The following is a 17,923-nucleotide window of genomic DNA, read 5'->3' on the forward strand; positions in this document are numbered from 1 at the left end:
AGCTCGACAAAGGAAAATCTCAAGGAATGTCTCCGTCGGGGTATCATATGCAACAAACAGCGCCGCCTACAGTCGCGACTACTTGCTGGATGGGACTCGACAGGACCAAAAATCAAAATCGAAAACAGCCAGACCCAAAACACAGCCGCACCAGAATGCAAAAGCCAAATCCAAAGCCAGAATCAAACGAATCAAATCCGATCGCGATGCAGTAGTAGTGTGTGTAAAGACCGTGCTGAAAAAGTAAGGAATATATGAAAATGCAAGTATGACTGGGTCAGTAGCCAGCCAGATTTCTGGGCAGTACCACCGAGGAGGAAAGGGAAGTAGATCACCCATCAAATCGAAAGGATGGGAGACTGACTAGTCGGTCCCCTCAGCAAGACTCTCCCTCAGTAATTCCTCGTCGATCCTCTGCGGCCGCACATTCACGGGTGCTGGGGGCGGGGGTCGCAGGCCCAGGATTGGACCCTTCTGATTCACACCCGTGAATCTAAAGCGCATCGGTGGCATGGGATCATGAAGGGCGGCCATCGGTTCGACGTTTGGTGTTGTCGTTGGCGCTGGCTTTGGGGTAGAATGCTCGGACTCTGCGCGCGAATCTGCCTCTGTCTCTGAGGCGGGATGCTCGTCCGAGAGGGGCGCCATACCCCACCGACCAAGGACCCAGCCGCCCACGAACCGACCCAACGTGGCTGATTTGCGGGGGACGGGCGTAGCTGTGGAGCTTGTACTGTTGCTGTCTGCGGAGAACACAGAGGCAGATTCCGAGGGGACACTGTTGCTTGCGGCGACGGACGCGAGGAGCGAGCGTGATGATTGTCTGGGGCCCTTGGCGCGGTCTGCGATGATGAATGGTGCTGAGAGGACGGGTGGGGTTGAGACTAGCTCGACGCTGGGCGAGACGATCCGTTGCGGGATGCGCAGGCCTGGGTGCCAGTCGCCCATGCGCGAGTGGCGGGTGGTGGGGGTATGGATGTCCATTCCGGCCACGGAGAGCAGGCTATCGTGCGAGGTCGACTTGCGCAGGGGTGGGAATTGCAGTGCGAACATGTCTTCTACGAGGGCAGGGGCCGGCTCCCCTGCTACAGAGTGAGAGTAAAGCCCTGATGGTGATGACTCTGATTCTTCGGGGATGGCAGAGTGTGCTGTGCGGCTGTCGCTCATGTCCAAAATTCCTGGCCGTTCGTATTGGTCTTCATTAAAGAGACGGGGTGAATCGCCGTCAGGCTGGTCGAGATTATCCAGCGCGGCCAACGGCCGATATGGCATATCAAAGCCCTTGTTATGTCGCGCGCCAATGAGCGGCGAGGAAAACACAGTGCTGTCAGGACTGGTAGGTTGGGAGAAATCGTATCCGCGATCAACACGGTCGAAGATGGAGGATGTGCGGAATACAGATTGCGGCGAGCTTGCTAATGAATCAGTCGCTGGCGATTGCAGCGACCAGCGGCGGGAGGATGACGGTGGAGGAATAGAGACGGAGGTTTGAGAGAGGATGGTATTCATAGACGAGCCGGAGGATTGAGAGCGGTGGATAGAACGGCGAGGAGAGCTGATGCCCATGGCGGAGTGGAGAGAGGCGGGACTTCCAAGAGCAGGCCGTCGCTTCTTAACGCGACGGTTGAGCGAGCCCTTGTCTTTCTTCGAAGTTGTTGGTGTGTGGTAATGGTGATGAATATGGAATTCTTGCGAGACTCGGCGTTCCTTCGACTCGAGTTCATCGCTAAGTGTTGCGGATGGGAGAAGCTCGGCATTCTCTTCCTCGCCGATTTCGGCAAGCGGCTGGTGGAAGAGAACTTGCTCACGCAGGTTTTGCACCTCTTGGTTGGAGCTCTCCAGCATCTCCCGCAACTCCATGATCCCCACTTGCAGGTTCGCATTATCCTGCAGGATGTCCTTGACGAAGCGCGAAACCACATGCGTACCGGGATCCCGTCCAAGCTCAGATGCGGCAGCCGCACCTTTGAGACGACCGGCCGCATTATCCAGTTCGCGCTCGACGGCCCGTTTCCGCTCCATGCGCTGAATGAGTTCCTGGTGCTGCTCACGCTCCTCGCGCGCTTCAGCTTCAATGCGCTCAACCTGGTCATGAAGATCGCGAAGAATGGTCTCGGCATTCCTCCACCGCTGCACAGCGGACTTCTCATCCTCCTGCACGGAAGAAATGGTATCCTCCAGTCTAGACTGTTCTGTCTCCATAAGCGCGAGCTGAGCCTCAAGCTCAGCAGCGCGCGACGCAGCGACGGTCAGGCGACGCAGTTCCGCCTGCGTATGTTCCAGTGTAGCTGTAAGCGACTGGACATGCTCGTCAGACTCAGAGACAGCCTTATTGAGGCCATCGAGTTGCTCTAGCAGAGAGCGGTTTTCCTCAACGATGCGCGCATTCTCCACCTGAACCTGGCGCTTCTCGCGCTCGAGCGCATCCACGCTCGCTACAAGCTGCTGGCGGTCCTCTTCCGCCTCAGCCATATAGCTTTCATGGCGGTGGAGTAAGGCCTGTAGAGCAAAGGTCAGCGATGACGAGCCTGGAGAAGACGTCTCTGCCTGGGCAGAGTAATCGTGGAAAGTGAGAGTGGCCATGACGGACGCCAACGCAGTGGGAGAGGACGGGGGACCTCAGCACGAGGGTGTCCATGGAACAAGGCAGAGCAGAGCAGCGCAGCACAGCACAGGCCAAATCAGTTCAGACCAGACCAGATCAAAGCCTGCCCTCTGGTATAGTTGGAAATCGGACGGAAGTAGGGTGGAAAGCAAAAGGTAAAAGACAAAAGATCCGTCCATCGCCCAGGAATGATGGAAATGATGTATCAAACAATGCAGCAGCCAGCCAGCCAGGCCAGGAACAGGCCGATCAATCATGTCACCAATGATCGGCCCACCCATCAAGCATCATAAAGAACGAAAAAAAGAAAAAAGGAAAATAAACAAAATTCAACGTACCTGTCCTAATCTAGCTGCCGTTTCAAGGTCCTTCTCCAGGCCCTCGAGCGCAACATTATTGTGCTCGAGTAGGGCGCAGTCCTCGCGACCGCAGCAGCAGCGCAGAGAGGCCGGCACACGGGAGTGCGTCGGAATGCTGGGGAGGTGTACCTGAAGCTCCGGGTGGGGGCTACCGGTATGCAGATGGGAATCCATGAATAGCATGGGAATGTGACCCCTTCGGAGCGCCGGTGGGAGCAGGGCTGTTCATCCGTCTTGGATGAGAGCTATCGTCCAGAAACCGGCGCTGAGGATGCACCCCTAGGAAACGAGTTGCAGGAGATGTACATGTATCACAAGAGCGCCAGGTACCCGAAGAGCGGAGAACGATGATGGGGGTCAGCTGATGGCTGATGTAATTGGTGCCTGACGTGAATTATGTAAGCGCATTTACTGCAGCCGAAAGAGGTTATATTGGACTGTGGCAGTTCGTAGATCGGGAGGGATGCTTCTATCTTAGCAATTATGAGCTCAGATGGAAGGTTACTAGCCCTAGATACTTATTTATATGGCTTGACCTCAGAGACTGGCTGCATGTCTCACTGGGATGTATTCTAGGTACCGAGTATGGGGTGCCAGCCAATTATCGGGTACATTCGCAATCCCTGCATTTTCTGTGACAGCAATAAGCTACCATGCCTCTACACTAGTGGGATAAAAGTTATTCTACAATAAAGCTCTGTACGGTGATTCCAATGATTCTGCGCCTTGATTCCAAGTGATCAATGACAGCCAAGTGCAGTATTTCAGAAATCATGTCTTCATTACCCAGCCTCAACATAACCCAAGATGTTCAAGTCCACTGGAACATACAACTAGCAGAACCGATATATTGCTCTCTACGACCCCCCTGAACGTCCAGCCAATCCATGCGTCCCTTCCAGACAATTCACAACACACCCGACAACGTCCTCAAAAGCCCAATATTCACCCACACAATAATAGGCGAAGGTGAGACCAGCAAAAGGTCCAAGGAAGCAGGAGAAGCGGAGAAATTAAGCAAGTCTCACGTAATGTAATGAGACCGATCACACATTCTGGCTAGCACGCAATACAGACATTCATATGGTTCGGTCTGGGACCAGCTTGGATCAGATCAGTTTGAGTCAGGGAGAGAGCCCGCCCAGCAGATGATACCTACCTAGTCAGTAGAAAGACGCAGAGTAAGGCGTAGCAGAAGAGAGAAGAGGAGAGGAGAGAAGATATAAGAAGAAAGAAGAAAGAAGAGGAACGAAACGAAACCCCTGGAATGAAATGAAGTGGAATAAGGAAGCCCGCACGCCGATGAAAGCTGAGTGTCAAAGCAAAACGTCATTTCGAACATTAATGAACGCCCCGGCGCCGCCGTCTTCGCTGATCTCGTTGACAAGCACTTCTGTTTGCTGGTAGAGCCGCTCCAGGGCTGCGGCGGAGGATTTCCCGAGGGAGACTGTAGCGGAGCAATTAGCTTCACCATCAAACATAATAGACACACGCCCATAGATATAGATATGTACAGAAAAGAGCTAAGGGGAAAAAGAAAAAGGAAAAAGAAAAAGGAAAAAGAAAGGAGGGGCTAGCGACGTTATCACACATACCTAAGATGGCCGAATTCAGCTCCTCAGCCACAGCCACTCGCCCCGCAGGATCAAGATAATGCCCGTGCACTGAGCTCTTCGGGTCAGCATACGCCACCAGTGAAAAGATATCATCCAGCATTTTCTTATCGCCGCCATTCTCGTCAGACGGGTAATCCATGCATAGCTGCTGCCCGTACTGCACCGCCTCGGTCAGCAACTCGTTGAACTGCGCCGTCGCCTCCGGTTCCTCCGTGTCCATGCCGTCGCCGTCCCAGCCGCCGTCGTCCAGCTCCATCTCCTGGTCGAACACGGCGTGCTCGTCTGCGATGCCGGGGGAGTCGGCCCGGCCGCGCTTAGAGGCGGCGAGGGCGGTGGCGGTGTTGAGCTCGTTTGAGCGTCGCATCATTTCCAAGAATTTGCGGCAGCGCAGCTTGAAGTGGATATGTGGGTGGTCTTCCAGGACGGTTGCGTAGTATGCTTTTGTGTGTTTGAGGGCTTTGTCGATGTCGCCGTCGAGGATGGCGGCGCGAATTTCTGAGAGTGTTGTTAGAGGGGTGCTTGGGTCGGGAGTGGGATTGGGGGAGATTACTGTTGCGGTTGATTGCTTCATGGTCTTCTTCGACCTCGTATTTCTTCAGCGGCTCTTGTTGGCCGTTTTGCAGTGCTGCGGTCTCAGTGGCCACTTCTTCAGCGAAGGCCCGTGCTGTCTCGACGTACCCGTCGTGTGCGAGGAACTGGGCTACTAATTCTTGGAGCAGCGTTGACTCGTTCAGCGGGGGTTGCAGTGTATCAGTACTGGTTGCGTTTATCTCCGATTGAATCAATGCTCGCTCTGCCTAGGGTGCTGTCAGTTGGATCTGTAGACGGTAATAGGTGGACTTGTCGTGGTGGACTCAGTCGCCTACCTTGACCATCCCATCGATGTCAAACATAAACGGCTCCTGACCGAAGTTGGCTTTCAAGTGGACCGGCGGTTGCTTCTTCATTCCGACAGATGGATATAGCTTCACGTTACGCAGTTCATGAAAGGCATTCCCTGTGATTCTATTAGTGGCTATGCTGATACTTCATCGCTGCGCCCTGTTCTTACCCAGGAAGTTCCCATTCTTTGTAAAGAAAGCCGACCCTGTGGAGAAATTCACTCCACATCCGACAGTATCCCCAACCCCGAATGTCGGCCCATACGGACGTCCTTGTCCCTGACTCTCACCAAAAAATGACTTTCCATCGTCACCATGGTAGGCCCAAGATTCCTGCTCCCAGCCGGGGAGCCTTTCCACCGAGGCCTTGGGGCTCGAGAATCCAATACCGATCATTCTGCAAACGAAAAAGAAAGTCAGTGTTCGATACACATCTTGTCAGCTCCACCGTAAAAGTTACGCCCCGTACATACCCTTCCTTCGGCTTGGACTCGATCTTGATCTCAAAGTAGTATATCCCGCACTGTGGCGGCATAGGATTATCGGCACGCAAGGCCGCAGCTTCGTGGTCATGCTTGTGCACCGGGCCCGTGTATCGCACATCCAATCCATCGTTCGAGAGCTCCAGACCGGCATACTTGTCCGACGAGCTCCACTGCGTGGGCAGGGGACTAAGCTGGTCGGCCGAGGAGGGGGGCTCCTTCTCGATGATCTCATAGGTCATGCCGCGATGAGACGGGGCCATCCGGGGGAGGTGCACATTGCTGGAGGAGGCGGAGAGCGGGGGATTCGACGTCGATGTGGATGAGGAGGTATCGCGCTGCTGGGCGGCGAGCTTGGCTCGATGGGCGGCGTCGAGGCGGGAGATGTAATGGGAGTTGCGGAGATAGGATGGGGTGATGAAGGACGGCCCATCGAGCATGCCCAAGCCGTGCGGAAACTCGGCCGGGCGCAGATAGCTGGTATACTTGCGCGAGTAGACTGGTAGGGTGTCTGGGGACCCCGAGGTCCGCCAGGCGGAGTTCAGGTGCATGTCTGCGGCATCCAGGCCGGACATGGCCCGGGGGAGACGGCCGTCGGGTTGTGAGAGCGGCGGGTACGAGGAGACTGGGTTGGAGTTGATGAGATGCGGGAAGGAGCTGGTGATCGGGGGAGAGAATGCGGTGCCCGATACGACGGAGGCGTAGGAGGAGCGGCGTGGGGCGGAGGAGAGGCCGTATGTTGGAGCTCCTCGAGGAGCTCCACCGGCGAAAGGAGCATCGGCCATGGCGGGTCAAGTCTCCCACACCCGGAGTGGATGACGGCAGCGTGCGCAACCCAACAACGGCGAGTGCTTGGCTGGCGTCCACCCTTTGCTTTGCTTTCGAGGCGCTGAAGGGGCGTGTTGCTGACGTTGCGTGACGAGCGGGTCATCTGGTGACCGGAAGCAGCGACGAGGCCGCAACACGAAAGAACCAGCCGAACGGTGTTCGAGTATTGTCTCGGGTGCCCAGTCCACACGCTACGCTGCCCACTACTGGAGCCTGAGATCACGCCACAGTGAGTGTCCCGCAGCAACCGAAAATCAAGATCGGGGTCAGCGGGTTGATGAGCCTGGTTTCAACGCTTTTCAGGGAAATTGCGGGGCAGGTCCATAGTAAAGAGGGAAAAAGGAGGGGTGAGGGAGAGTTACAGAAGAGCACGGCGCTTTGTCACGAGGTCACCCTCCCCATCCTGGGCCCTGCACCGATAGATAGCCTTCGATATGAGAGTGAGAAGATGCGAACGAGGATGGATAGTCTTAACGGTCTTTTACAGAAGGCTGAGTGGTGCTCCCAAACGACTCTTTATCTTTCTGCGGGCTACAACACATACTCGGAACTACGATGAAGGGAAAATCATCTTGTGAGAAGCCATGAGCAAGTCAGAATGATAGGGAGGTGGCTCCATGCATAAAGCTCCCAGCCACCGCAGAGAATAATAAAAGAGATAATCAGAAAAAGCCCCATCCCAAGTAACTGGGTGAAGAAAGCGCGAATTGAAGTATGATACAAAACAAGTCCGGATACCCAGCAGTGGAAAAATCAGACCGGACGGCAACCCCAGGCGGTGCCAGTAAACATGCGAACCCATGGACCCTTCAATAGCCATCCTTTTCTCTCCAAGACGCCAAAAGCAAAGCCAAACCCCAGAACCGAAACCAGATATGATCGTGACCAGAAAAACAACAGGGCAGAAAAACACAAGGGAAATATGTAATGTACAGCCGTAGCTCATGCAGCCGAGGCAATAGCCGGCGACGAGGGCTCGACCAGGTTCGATGGCGCCGGAGTAACATCTCCATCGCCATCGCCAGTACTCTTCTCACTAGGGACGGCGCTGCTGCCATTGACCGTGTCGGTGCCCGGGGCAGCCAGCATCTTAGTGTCGCTGTCACCGCTCTCTAGGCCCGCGGCCCCTTTGCTTTCATCCGTATCCGACCTTGCGATCTTGTAGCTGCCCCAGGCGGGCAGCTGCCACATCACACCGGTGAAGCTGCGCAGCTTGAGCGGCTGTCGCTCCCACTTGCGGCATGGAGCGCCGGTGCGGTCCAAGGCTCGCAGGCCCGCGTTGATGGCGCCGGTGTTGGCCTTCGGTCCGAGTCGGTGGGCGACGGGCACCTTACCCAGCTCGCCGATTTCCTCCCTGGAAATGTAACGATATGTGAGCCATCTCCTCTCATCTTTCTGGGGGGCTGGGACCAAGCGGAATTCGCATTGGGTGGGAGAGAGCAACTTACAGACGAGGCTTCTTCTTGGGACCCGGTCGACCGCGTACTCGCGCGACGGGCTCCGTCTGCCCATTGCCGCGCTTGTTGCCGGGCTTGGGTCCCGGGATTCCCTTCCGTCGTGGGGTGTCGCCTGGGGTCGCCCCGGTGGCGGGTGTTGAGTTCGCATCGGCGTTAGAGTCGGCGTCTGCGGAGGATGGACGGGCCGCAGGGACTTCTGTGGAGGAGGCCGGCGAGGAGCGTTCGGCGGCCTTGTCCAGGTTGGACGAGGGATTGGAGGCTTGGAGGTCAGATGAGTCCTCCATAAACTGCTGCAGGGCTTCAGGGGCCAGCTTGAGGGTCACGACGAGGGTCGCGACCGGGTTCTTTGAAGCCCCGGCTCGATTGGAGCGACCGTTGGGGGTAGAGCCGGGCATCATGGACCGACGCGAGATGGACAGCGTGGTGTTGGCTGGTGGAAAGGTGCGGACGGTCGGGGGAGAAATGAATTGAGGTGCCGGGAAAGACGGATGACGGACGGGCGGCGTGACGTGTTGGTTATTCAGCTCACGGTGGTCAGGGTGAGGCGAAAGTGTCGATAATAGTAGCCAGAGGCGAGAGAATCATAGTCTCATGGTCTGGGGTAGATGGAGGGGGGTGGGATGAGAAGAGGAGGGAGAGGGGATGAAAGGGAGTTGGGGGCGCAGGGGGGCAAGGGATGTGTCGTGGATTTCATCTTGTCTCTGGCGATGGAAAGGTTCTTCGCTCTGCGACTTTGTGGTACTAAACGGGGTCTCGCCGGTGTTCTCAGCTAGGGAGGTGAGGCTTCGCGTTGCCCGTCACGGTATTACCGCCCGACTTTGGGCCGGGCACCCCTGGCCCTCTCCGTGATCGCGCCCCTGACAATACCGATACCAGCCCCAAAGACCCCCCCGATCTTCAACTGCCACGAATATCCTCTTGCAAAGTATTCCTCGCTTTAATGTGATACATCTCTGCGGGAACATCTCTCGCAAGACATCGATGGGTCCGATTCGCTGTTGCGAGTCCGATGAGCCATGCCACACTGCTCCAGGCGTTTACCGGGTGTACAATCGAGCAAAAGAACCGGGTCCCAAGACATTCCAAGCTAGATCGCCAACCCTAGTGAACCGTCTTCGGTAATATTGTCCTACAGTCCCGTTGATGGATCATTCCTGGCGCAGCTCCGCTGCGTCCCGAAAATCGCTCATTCGGCGGTCTATACCTATGCGCTTACCCTCAGCGCGTCACTCGATGCACGTATCGAGAAAATACAAACATATGAGATACTGGACATACTAGACAGACTAGCCCAATTCCACTATGGCTTGATTCCATGCCAAAGTGTCACGGGCGACCGCTCGGCCTTTATGACCGCTCCAGCAAACCAACTTGATCATGCCCGCCACCCTCGGAAAACCCCATCACATCGAGGGGGCAAAAACTGAACGGTAACCCGCCACGGCTGAAAGCATCCGAGCTCCCGGGCTAATAACACTCCACACTCTAACGCTCTACACTATACGGTTGAACACCCACCCTGAACTACATACACGTCCAGCATACACCGCCAAGACCATTCGTTGGAATATTATTCATTTTGAAGGGACGTGGAACGCCCGGTTCCAGGGTAATCATGTACAAAATCCACAGAATCTCTCTAATTCGGTGCAGGAGACAGCCAACTTCCCACTCTGTCCCTTCTAATCCGCCTTCCCATCCTTCTCGGCCTTCCTCCGCTCTATAACCTGCGCAACAGCCCGCTGCACCTCCGGGCTAGACCGCACCCCTCCAAGAATCAAACCCTCCTTCATCCCCCGTCGTAACGCAGACACACTCTCGCGGTCGCCCCGGAACGGCGCCAGGCCAAGCTGCATCAGCCGGGTGGCTTCGAAGTCTGTCTTCCGCGATGTCTGCACGAGCTGGCCCATCCGCTGCATAGTCTGCGGGGACAGTATCTCGCCCTTACCGGTGCGGGCGCTGGGCGGCGCGACTTGCGAGATGAAGATGTGCAAGGTGATCGCGGCGCGGCGCGCGATGGCTAGGCTCTGGAAGGGGAGGAGGTAGAAGGACTGTTCTTCGGGGATCCAGGCGCGGAGGGCGGAGGGGAGGTAGGAGGTTGGCATGAAGACGGCTTGCGGGTGCGTGATGAGCGCGAGCTCGAGGGTGAGCATGGCCGCGAAGGTATAGAAGCGCCACTGGGTTGTCGATGCGTGTTAGTGGATTGTCAATCTGGAGGCTCGGGGGTCGTTCTGCATTCCATCTGGTGGCCAAACTTACATAGCGCCCCCAATTCGCCCACCACAGCCAGTTCATCACGATCATTGTCGCGAAGCCGCCGACGTACTGCGGGAGGATCACGCGGGACAGCGACGCAGTCAAAAAGTCGCGCATGGTCTTCTTGTCGCCCCAGGTCAGCATGTCGGGGCCGAAACGGTCGTATGCGAACCGCTTCACCGGATCGACCAGCGTTTCCTGGGCGCGTCGCAGGAAGATGAATTGTGCCTCTGCCCCATTGTCCAGCCCGACCTTATCCGGGTGGAACTGGGCGGCCACCTTCCGGAACCGGGATTTGATTATACGCTCGTCGGCGAACGGTGACACGCCGAGGACTTGGTAGTAGTCGCCTGCGACCTGGACCTGGTGGAAGGTCTCGTAGAGTGTGTAGACGAGGTAGCTGATAATCACGAAAATGAAGATACGACGGCGGTGGCGCTCATACCGTGGCGTTTGGGGCATGGGACGAGGTTCACCGGCGCGAATGGTGACGCCATAATAGACACTCTGGAGGAAGGAAGTTGCATACTGCGAGGAGCGCTGGGTCAGTATACGGTGCGCTTTGTATACAAAGCGCGTACGCTCCGCATTAAGCACATGCACCTACATTGGGAAGAAATGCCCAGCCGATATAATGAAGAACCGACGCCATGGCAGATCCACAGAAGCCACCGACTCAACGAAAGGAAAGAAAACAGCAGCCCGAATCTCCCTGGGGCCACCTGGCGACTTGATGAGACTCGCCGCCCCCAGCGACAACGCTCCGGGCGGTAACCCACCTGGCCCCTTCACCGCCTGAACCCACCGCCTGCTCCAAACGCAAACTGGCACAAAAAAAGTCCTCGATCTTTAAGAAGCCCTCCGAAAAAAAAGCCCGCCTATCCATCCAACGTACAGCAACCAGCTCTGCGGAGCGCTCAATTGCGTTCAAAATGGCTGTCGACGCAATGGACCTCGACACATCACCCGCCGCGCCCACAGATGTGGAACGCAAGCGCAAGCATAAGAACAAGGACGCCTCGCCGTCCAAGAAGCGCAAGCAGACCGAGGTGAACGGCGGCAAGTCGACAAGCAAGAAAGACAAGTCCAAGTCCAATTCCAGCACGGACAAGACCCGCCCAGCCTCAGCCAGCGTCACCTCTCCTGGATCGTCCGAGTCCCCCTTCGCCCTCACCACGGCCACAATATACCTGCCGCTGGCGCCAATTTCCATCTCGCCAACCCATGCGCTGGCCTCGCTGCTCGCAGAGCACCTCTCCCCGCTGCTGCTGACGTACTATCCCCCGCTGAAGGGAATCGTTATGGCCTACTCCAACGCCTCCATCTCTGCCACGCCGCCATCCTCCACATCCCGCAACTCATCTGACCCCAACCCCAAGCCGCTCACGCTCGCCCGGACCGCCGACGAGTACGGCGTGCTGTACGTCTACCTGACAGCGACGTTCCTCGTCTTCCGCCCGCAGCGCGGGCAAGTTCTTGAGGGCACGGTGAACGTCCAGTCGGAGGGCTTCCTTGGCGCGGTCGTCTTCAACCTGTTCTCCGTCGGTATCGAGCGCAAGCGGCTCCCCACATCGTGGACCTGGGTGCCGCCCGGTGAGGACGGCGAAACCCCCGCCGAGAACACAGCCACAGACCCGGTCACGGACGATGAGTCCGGGACCGGGGTCGGGGCCGCGCCGCCAGGCTTCGACGCTGAAAAAGAGCTGTTCTGGCCCACGGCGCTGGCGGCTGACGAGCTTGATATCGAGGGCGATGCCGAGGAGGAGGCTGCCTCCGGCCACTTCCAGTCTGTCTCGGGCCATGTGGTGCGCGGGAACGTGCGCTTCCGCGTCGTGGATGTCGATGTTATCCCGGGCTCGGAGCGGGATCGCGGTTTCTTGAGTATTGAGGGGACTATGCTGACGGCCGAGGAGGAGGAGAAGCTTCTGTTGGCTGAGCAGCAGGGCCAGGCGCTGCCGCCGTCGTTCTTGGGCTCGCCGAGGAAGAAGTCGACGGCTCGCGTTGTGCCGATTTCGAGTGCGCCGCCAGCGGAAGTGGTGCAGGATGTTTCCGTTGTGGAGATTGAGGAGCCTGGCGCTGAAGATGTGTCTGTGCTTGAGGCGGTGGTCGAAAAGAAGGAGAAGAAGGAGAAGAAAGAGAAGAAGGACAAGTCTAAGCCTAAGAAGGAGAAAAAGGAGAAGAGCAAAAAATAAGCCTCAGCTGGTCTTGGACTGGGCCTGGCTTGTAAACGTTGGCAGCATTGCACTGGGGCTGCTGCCTTGTTCTGATATTTGCCATTTACATTCGACTTACATTCTTGGTGGGCGTTCCGGTTTAAAAGATTCATGCCAAATGTGTACATGTCACTTGAAGAGCAATCAATACTATATACTATACCCATCAACCACATTGTCTTTTATACCCTTTATTAGATTGGCTTCAACCGAGCTACCAATCTACTGCAACGATCAATATCTAGATTCTACATCTTCATAACTCCCGAGCACCCCCAGTCCGCACAACGAGAAGAGGGATCCCGCTCCTTATACTCGAGAATGCGCCAGTAGTGGGCTACCTTGACCGAAGCTTGAGATGGTGTTCAGATTAGCATGTCTAAAGACAACCAATGTCATCCTGGTATGCTGCCAAAAATTCAGTAGAACTTGGAATTCAGGCAATAGACACAATCGGAGTTGTCGTCGGGGAGTGTTGAGTGAGAACCAAGCGGAGAACAGGAAATGGTGACCAATCCTGCCCGCTGATTGGCCAATCCCCGCGATCACCGTGATGTCACCTCAACTGTATACTTGACCATCCTCCACGTCTACTCCGTCATATGTCGGGGTGAAGGAGCTATAAATGAATGAGCAACCAACTTCAAAATCTATAACTTGCCCCGGCCTTGATCGACCCGTAACTTATCTTACCACCCCTGCCTCTCCCCGTACCAATCCCCGTATCAATTACCTTCCCATTGACCCTGATGGTCTCATCGCCTCGGCCCCTCCCTTTCAACCGACTCCCCCACTCTACTGGCCTGCGTCACCGCTACTCACCAATCAATTCTCCTGCACGTCCAGCCCAAAGGTGTCGGTGTGGCTGTCAGGGTTGCACCAGCTGCTCCTGTCCCTGCTGTACTCATTCGTCTGCTTCGAGTGCCGTCCGCAGTTTCTCTTGTGGAGGTCTAGCCTCAAGGTCTAGTCCATCGACTTGTGCTGCGTCAACATCCAGATCCTCACATTTCCCTCTTCATCGATCTCTTCCATTATCTTCATCAAGCAGTCTGTCTGGACAGACACCCGCAATTTCCAATCTACCAAGACGGACAACTCCCCTCCGTCATCTTCAAGCTCGCCCCCTCGCCACCATGGCTCAGGAATACAAGCTGAAGGGCCTTGCTTCCTTTGCGGATCTCGCGCCCCTGGAGAAAATCGAATGCGAGGTTGATGGCATCTCAGATGGCAAGGTGCTCGTAGTTAAACTCGACGGCGAGGTGCATGCGATGAGCCCGCGGTGCACGCACTACGGGGCGCCGCTGAAGAGCGGTGTTCTCGCGCCGGATGGGCAGCTGAGGTGCCCCTGGCATGGCGGTATGTTTCAATGATTCCCTTCCGATCAAGTAACACGCAAATGGAGAGGGTGGAAACAAGGCATGATGAAAGGAACTGATCATGATGAGCCAATGCTAACGCAGAAATATTCCCCAGCATGCTTCAAGGTCCGCTCCGGTGATGTCGAAGATGCACCGGCCCTCAACGCTCTGAATAAATTCGATATCCTCGAGCGTGATGGCGGCGTATATATTCGCGCCACTGAATCGGATATCAAAGCCGGCCAGCGCAATCCAGTCAGCAAATGCACTGTTTCTAATGCTGAAGAGAAAGTCGTGGTAGTTGGCGGGTAAGAAAAATCACCCATCATCCCATGTCCATCGTCCCAGAAGCCATACAAACCCCTCCCCTTCCCTCAGATCCCTCTTGAAGGATCTAAGATATTGTACCCAAGACTAACCGTATTCCGCCCCCTCAGAGGAAGCGGCACAATTGGAGCCGTCCAGACACTCCGCGAACTAAAATACCCAGGCAGCATCACCATCATCTCCAAGGAGCCCGAAATTGTCATCGACCGCACCAAGCTCTCCAAAGCCCTAATCGCCGACCCAGCCAAGATTCTCTGGCGCCCGCGAGAGTGGTTCACAGAGGCCGGCATTGACATCATCAAAGATGAAGTTGCCTCCGTCGACTTCGCTGCCAAAACCGTCACCACAGCCACTGGCTCGACACATCGCTACACGAACCTTATCCTGGCAACAGGCGGCCAGCCGCGCACTCTGCCGCTTCCAGGCTTCCGTGACGAGCTATCCAACGTCTTTGCCCTGCGCGACGTGTCAAACGTTCAGGATATCCTCGCCGCCGCGGGGGATTCGAAGAAGAACATCGTCGTAATCGGCTCTTCCTTCATCGGCATGGAGGTTGGCAACGCGCTCGCCCAAAACCACGCCGTGACCATCGTCGGCATGGAGTCCGCGCCTATGGAGCGCGTGCTAGGCTCCCGAATCGGCGCAGTCCTCCGGCGGAACCTCGAAAAGAACGGCGTCGCCTTTAAGCTATCGGCAGACGTGGAAAAGGCCACGGCCTCCGACGCGAACCCCACCGCCGTCGGCGCCGTCCATCTCAAAGACGGCACCGTGCTTCCGGCCGACCTGGTCATTCTCGGCGTAGGCGTGCGCCCGGCTACGGATTTCCTGCGCGATAATAACGCGCTGTCGCTGCAGAAAGACGGCTCCATTGCGACGGATGAGCACTTCGCTGTCCCCGAGCTGAACGGTGTTTTCGCGGTCGGCGACATCGCGACGTTCCCGTACTACGGGCCCGACGGGGAGGCAAGCCAGTGCGCATCGAGCACTGGAACGTCGCGCAGAATGCGGGACGGATTGTGGCGCGCGCAATCGTGCATGCTAGACGGGCGCCGCTGGCGTCGTTGCCGCCGAAGTCGTTTATCCCGATCTTCTGGTCTGCAGTGGGCGCGCAGATGCGGTATTGCGGGAATACGGTGAATGATTATGATGATATCGTGGTCAAGGGGGAGCTTAGGGAGGCGAAGTTTGCAGCGTTCTATGCTCGGGGGGATGTGGTTGTTGCTGTTGCTACGATGGGTATGGATCCGATTATGTCGAAGTGTGCGGAGTTGATGAGGAGGGGGCTGATGCCGGGGAAGAAGGAGATTGCTGATGGTGTGGATGTGTTGGCTGTTAATCTGTGAGAGGGCAAGGGAGATTGTAGATGTTGCGGGCTGGAGTCGATGGAAATTGAAAGGAAAGCGGGAGCATAGTAGTGTGATTGATCCTCGTTTACCTTGGATCCCAATCAATCAGTCAGTAACGGCCGAGGGGAATTTGAGTTAGTGGATATGAACATGAAACGTGACGCTATCGAAACAGTTTCTATGTAAGCTATTTAATTATGTGGGATATCGACGATGCTCTGCAGCTTCGCTTCGATGTTGTATAAATTCCCCCTCTTGGTGGGTGCCTCCTCAGTGAAATGGTGTTCGTATTCAACTTGTCTTCTCCAATCCTATTCTTACTGCTTTTCTGCGCCAGTGATCTGGTTTCCCGTGTGTCTTGTAATTACGTTCAGAGCTAGTCTCATCCTCTCTTGTTCCAGTTGAGAACACTATCCAAAGATCGAAAATCCCCATTTCGGGTCAATCATATTGTTTCTGCGGCTCCCAGACAGCAGTTGCTCCTGCTGTAGTAGTATTCAAGTTCGTTGGGCAGATTTCCTTTACCTATAATTCCAATCCAATGGTAGAGCCTGGTATTCAAGGTCGGCCACCCCTGGGCGAAAGTAAATATAACCTTCCATCTTTCTTTCATCACCTCGCCTCTTACCCACTCCTTCCTACACTCCTTCTAGTGTGGCTTCGAATATTAGAATGAACAAAATATTCGCCACGGAGGATGGAGGGAATGCTCACTGTGAAGATCCCTCGATCAGATCTTTTAAACGCGGATTAATCAGGGCTGTTGATAGATCTCACTATGAAGACCCAGTCTCCTGTACAGATTACGACAGATTTAGCCCATACAAAACAGAGCATAAGTTCAACAACGGTTTGATCCGGGCAATGAACATGAGTCAAACAAGTTCCTGGGTTGATCACGTTGCTAAGGTCATTCGAGCAATGCCGTTCCATAAAATTGTCCTTACCCATGCGGACCTTTCCCCACGAAATATCAGTGTCAAAGGTGATAAGATCGCCGGCATAATTGACTGGGGCATGACCGGGTTTTATCCTGAGTACTGGGAATATATAAAAGCTATGCACCATGCGGATTGGGAAAGTTGCTGGGTAAATGAGGGGCTCCCTGATCTTGTACTTAAAAACCATTTTACATGGAGCATACGGTGATGTTGATGTTGCTTATGCAAGAAGTGATCTCGTGGCCTACTGGCTTCCCAAATGGCCGAGGCAGCAAACATCCGCAGGAACTTCCGACTTCTTGGCCACGTCCACGCCCACCCAGTTCGTATTCGGATTCGAGCATGACACCAAATAACGGCTTTTCCTGCTAAGAAAATTGTGTTCTTGGGTGTCTACGCATGTGTCGTGGTACAGTGGCAGTGCATAAGTTTGAAACTTATTCACTTGACGCCAAGACCTTGCTGCCAAGCAATAAGACCTAAAATAGCGAGATCCAAAACCTCCCATGGCCGGCCAGTCTAGGCAGAGAGATAGGCCGTCGCCTACCTACACGTATATGAGGCGTATTCGTATATTATGGTAGGCAGTGAGGTAGGCTATGTGGCGGGCCATATGGTAATAGTATAGGACGCGCCCGCATGCCAGGTAGGCGGAGTAGGCGGTAGGCTTTAGGCGGTGAGAGGTAATAGTTCTAAACTTTTGCACTCCCACGTAGTCTTGGATTGAAGGTTTTTTTAGTCCGTACCCGAAGAATTAGTATGGTCTCCCCCTCACAAGACCTACAAGAGGACAAGCGTCCCTAGACCATCTCGCATTCCGTCTCGAGAACCTCGGCACTCAGGAGGCTTCGGGTTGAAGTTTCTCTAGAAGGCTCTTTGCACAACAAATCTCGCGCTTGTGGACACTTGTGGATACTCGAGGGTACATGTGGATGTTTGTCCCGTTCACGATATTTCCGCTACGGCGCAAAGTCATGATCCGTGCCCCGAGCGGAACTACCGGCATTTACCCCTGCAAAGTGGTCGGCCGAAGTGAGCCGTGTCCCCCATATATATAAGGCTTATAGTGTGACTGCTGAGTTCTTGGCATCAGTGGCTTGCTGAGCTATAACTATTCCTTCCGAGGTAATGTACTTCCCGCTTATGTCGCTCTCCCCAAAACAGATATGTATTACAATCCAATATTTCATCTAAAAGATACATGGCTATTGAGATATGGAATTGTTAACTTTTCACATGTACTGTGTTTTGGGG

The 17,923-nt window shown here is 55.3% G+C and overlaps 6 protein-coding genes across 6 annotated transcripts; 2 read left to right on the forward strand and 4 right to left on the reverse strand.

Annotated features, from left to right (window-relative positions):
* Nucleotides 1-363: 363 nt before the first annotated feature.
* N7482_001428 (uncharacterized protein) lies at nucleotides 364-3,138 on the reverse strand (the record flags this gene model as incomplete). The annotated part of the gene is made up of 2 exons (XM_056683553.1): nucleotides 364-2,499; nucleotides 2,944-3,138. 2 exons carry the CDS (start codon nucleotides 3,136-3,138, stop codon nucleotides 364-366), a joined length of 2,331 nt encoding a protein of 776 aa, XP_056547159.1.
* A 1,142-nt stretch (nucleotides 3,139-4,280) lies between these two features.
* N7482_001429 (uncharacterized protein) lies at nucleotides 4,281-6,728 on the reverse strand (the record flags this gene model as incomplete). Its single annotated transcript, XM_056683554.1, has 6 exons — nucleotides 4,281-4,411; nucleotides 4,560-5,075; nucleotides 5,131-5,377; nucleotides 5,447-5,577; nucleotides 5,632-5,858; nucleotides 5,935-6,728. The coding sequence occupies 6 exons, from the start codon at nucleotides 6,726-6,728 to the stop codon at nucleotides 4,281-4,283; spliced, it is 2,046 nt and encodes a 681-aa protein (XP_056547160.1).
* A 985-nt stretch (nucleotides 6,729-7,713) lies between these two features.
* Nucleotides 7,714-8,623, reverse strand: N7482_001430 (uncharacterized protein; the record flags this gene model as incomplete). The annotated part of the gene is made up of 2 exons (XM_056683555.1): nucleotides 7,714-8,125; nucleotides 8,220-8,623. 2 exons carry the CDS (start codon nucleotides 8,621-8,623, stop codon nucleotides 7,714-7,716), a joined length of 816 nt encoding a protein of 271 aa, XP_056547161.1.
* Nucleotides 8,624-9,910: 1,287 nt separating this feature from the next.
* On the reverse strand, nucleotides 9,911-11,136 carry N7482_001431 (J domain-containing protein; the record flags this gene model as incomplete). Its single annotated transcript, XM_056683556.1, has 3 exons — nucleotides 9,911-10,405; nucleotides 10,488-11,024; nucleotides 11,092-11,136. 3 exons carry the CDS (start codon nucleotides 11,134-11,136, stop codon nucleotides 9,911-9,913), a joined length of 1,077 nt encoding a protein of 358 aa, XP_056547162.1.
* Nucleotides 11,137-11,416: 280 nt separating this feature from the next.
* On the forward strand, nucleotides 11,417-12,676 carry N7482_001432 (DNA-directed RNA polymerase I subunit RPA43; the record flags this gene model as incomplete). Its single annotated transcript, XM_056683557.1, has 1 exon — nucleotides 11,417-12,676. One exon carries the CDS (start codon nucleotides 11,417-11,419, stop codon nucleotides 12,674-12,676), a length of 1,260 nt encoding a protein of 419 aa, XP_056547163.1.
* Nucleotides 12,677-13,830: 1,154 nt separating this feature from the next.
* On the forward strand, nucleotides 13,831-15,725 carry nfr1 (putative AIF-like mitochondrial oxidoreductase (Nfrl); the record flags this gene model as incomplete). The annotated part of the gene is given in 4 exon segments (XM_056683558.1): nucleotides 13,831-14,053; nucleotides 14,171-14,363; nucleotides 14,493-15,413; nucleotides 15,425-15,725. 4 exon segments carry the CDS (start codon nucleotides 13,831-13,833, stop codon nucleotides 15,723-15,725), a joined length of 1,638 nt encoding a protein of 545 aa, XP_056547164.1.
* Between the last annotated feature and the right edge of the window lie 2,198 nt (nucleotides 15,726-17,923).

This window comes from Penicillium canariense (assembly GCF_028826845.1).
Source record: "Penicillium canariense strain IBT 26290 chromosome Unknown utg000001l_segment0_segment0, whole genome shotgun sequence".
Taxonomy (NCBI): domain Eukaryota; kingdom Fungi; phylum Ascomycota; class Eurotiomycetes; order Eurotiales; family Aspergillaceae; genus Penicillium; species Penicillium canariense.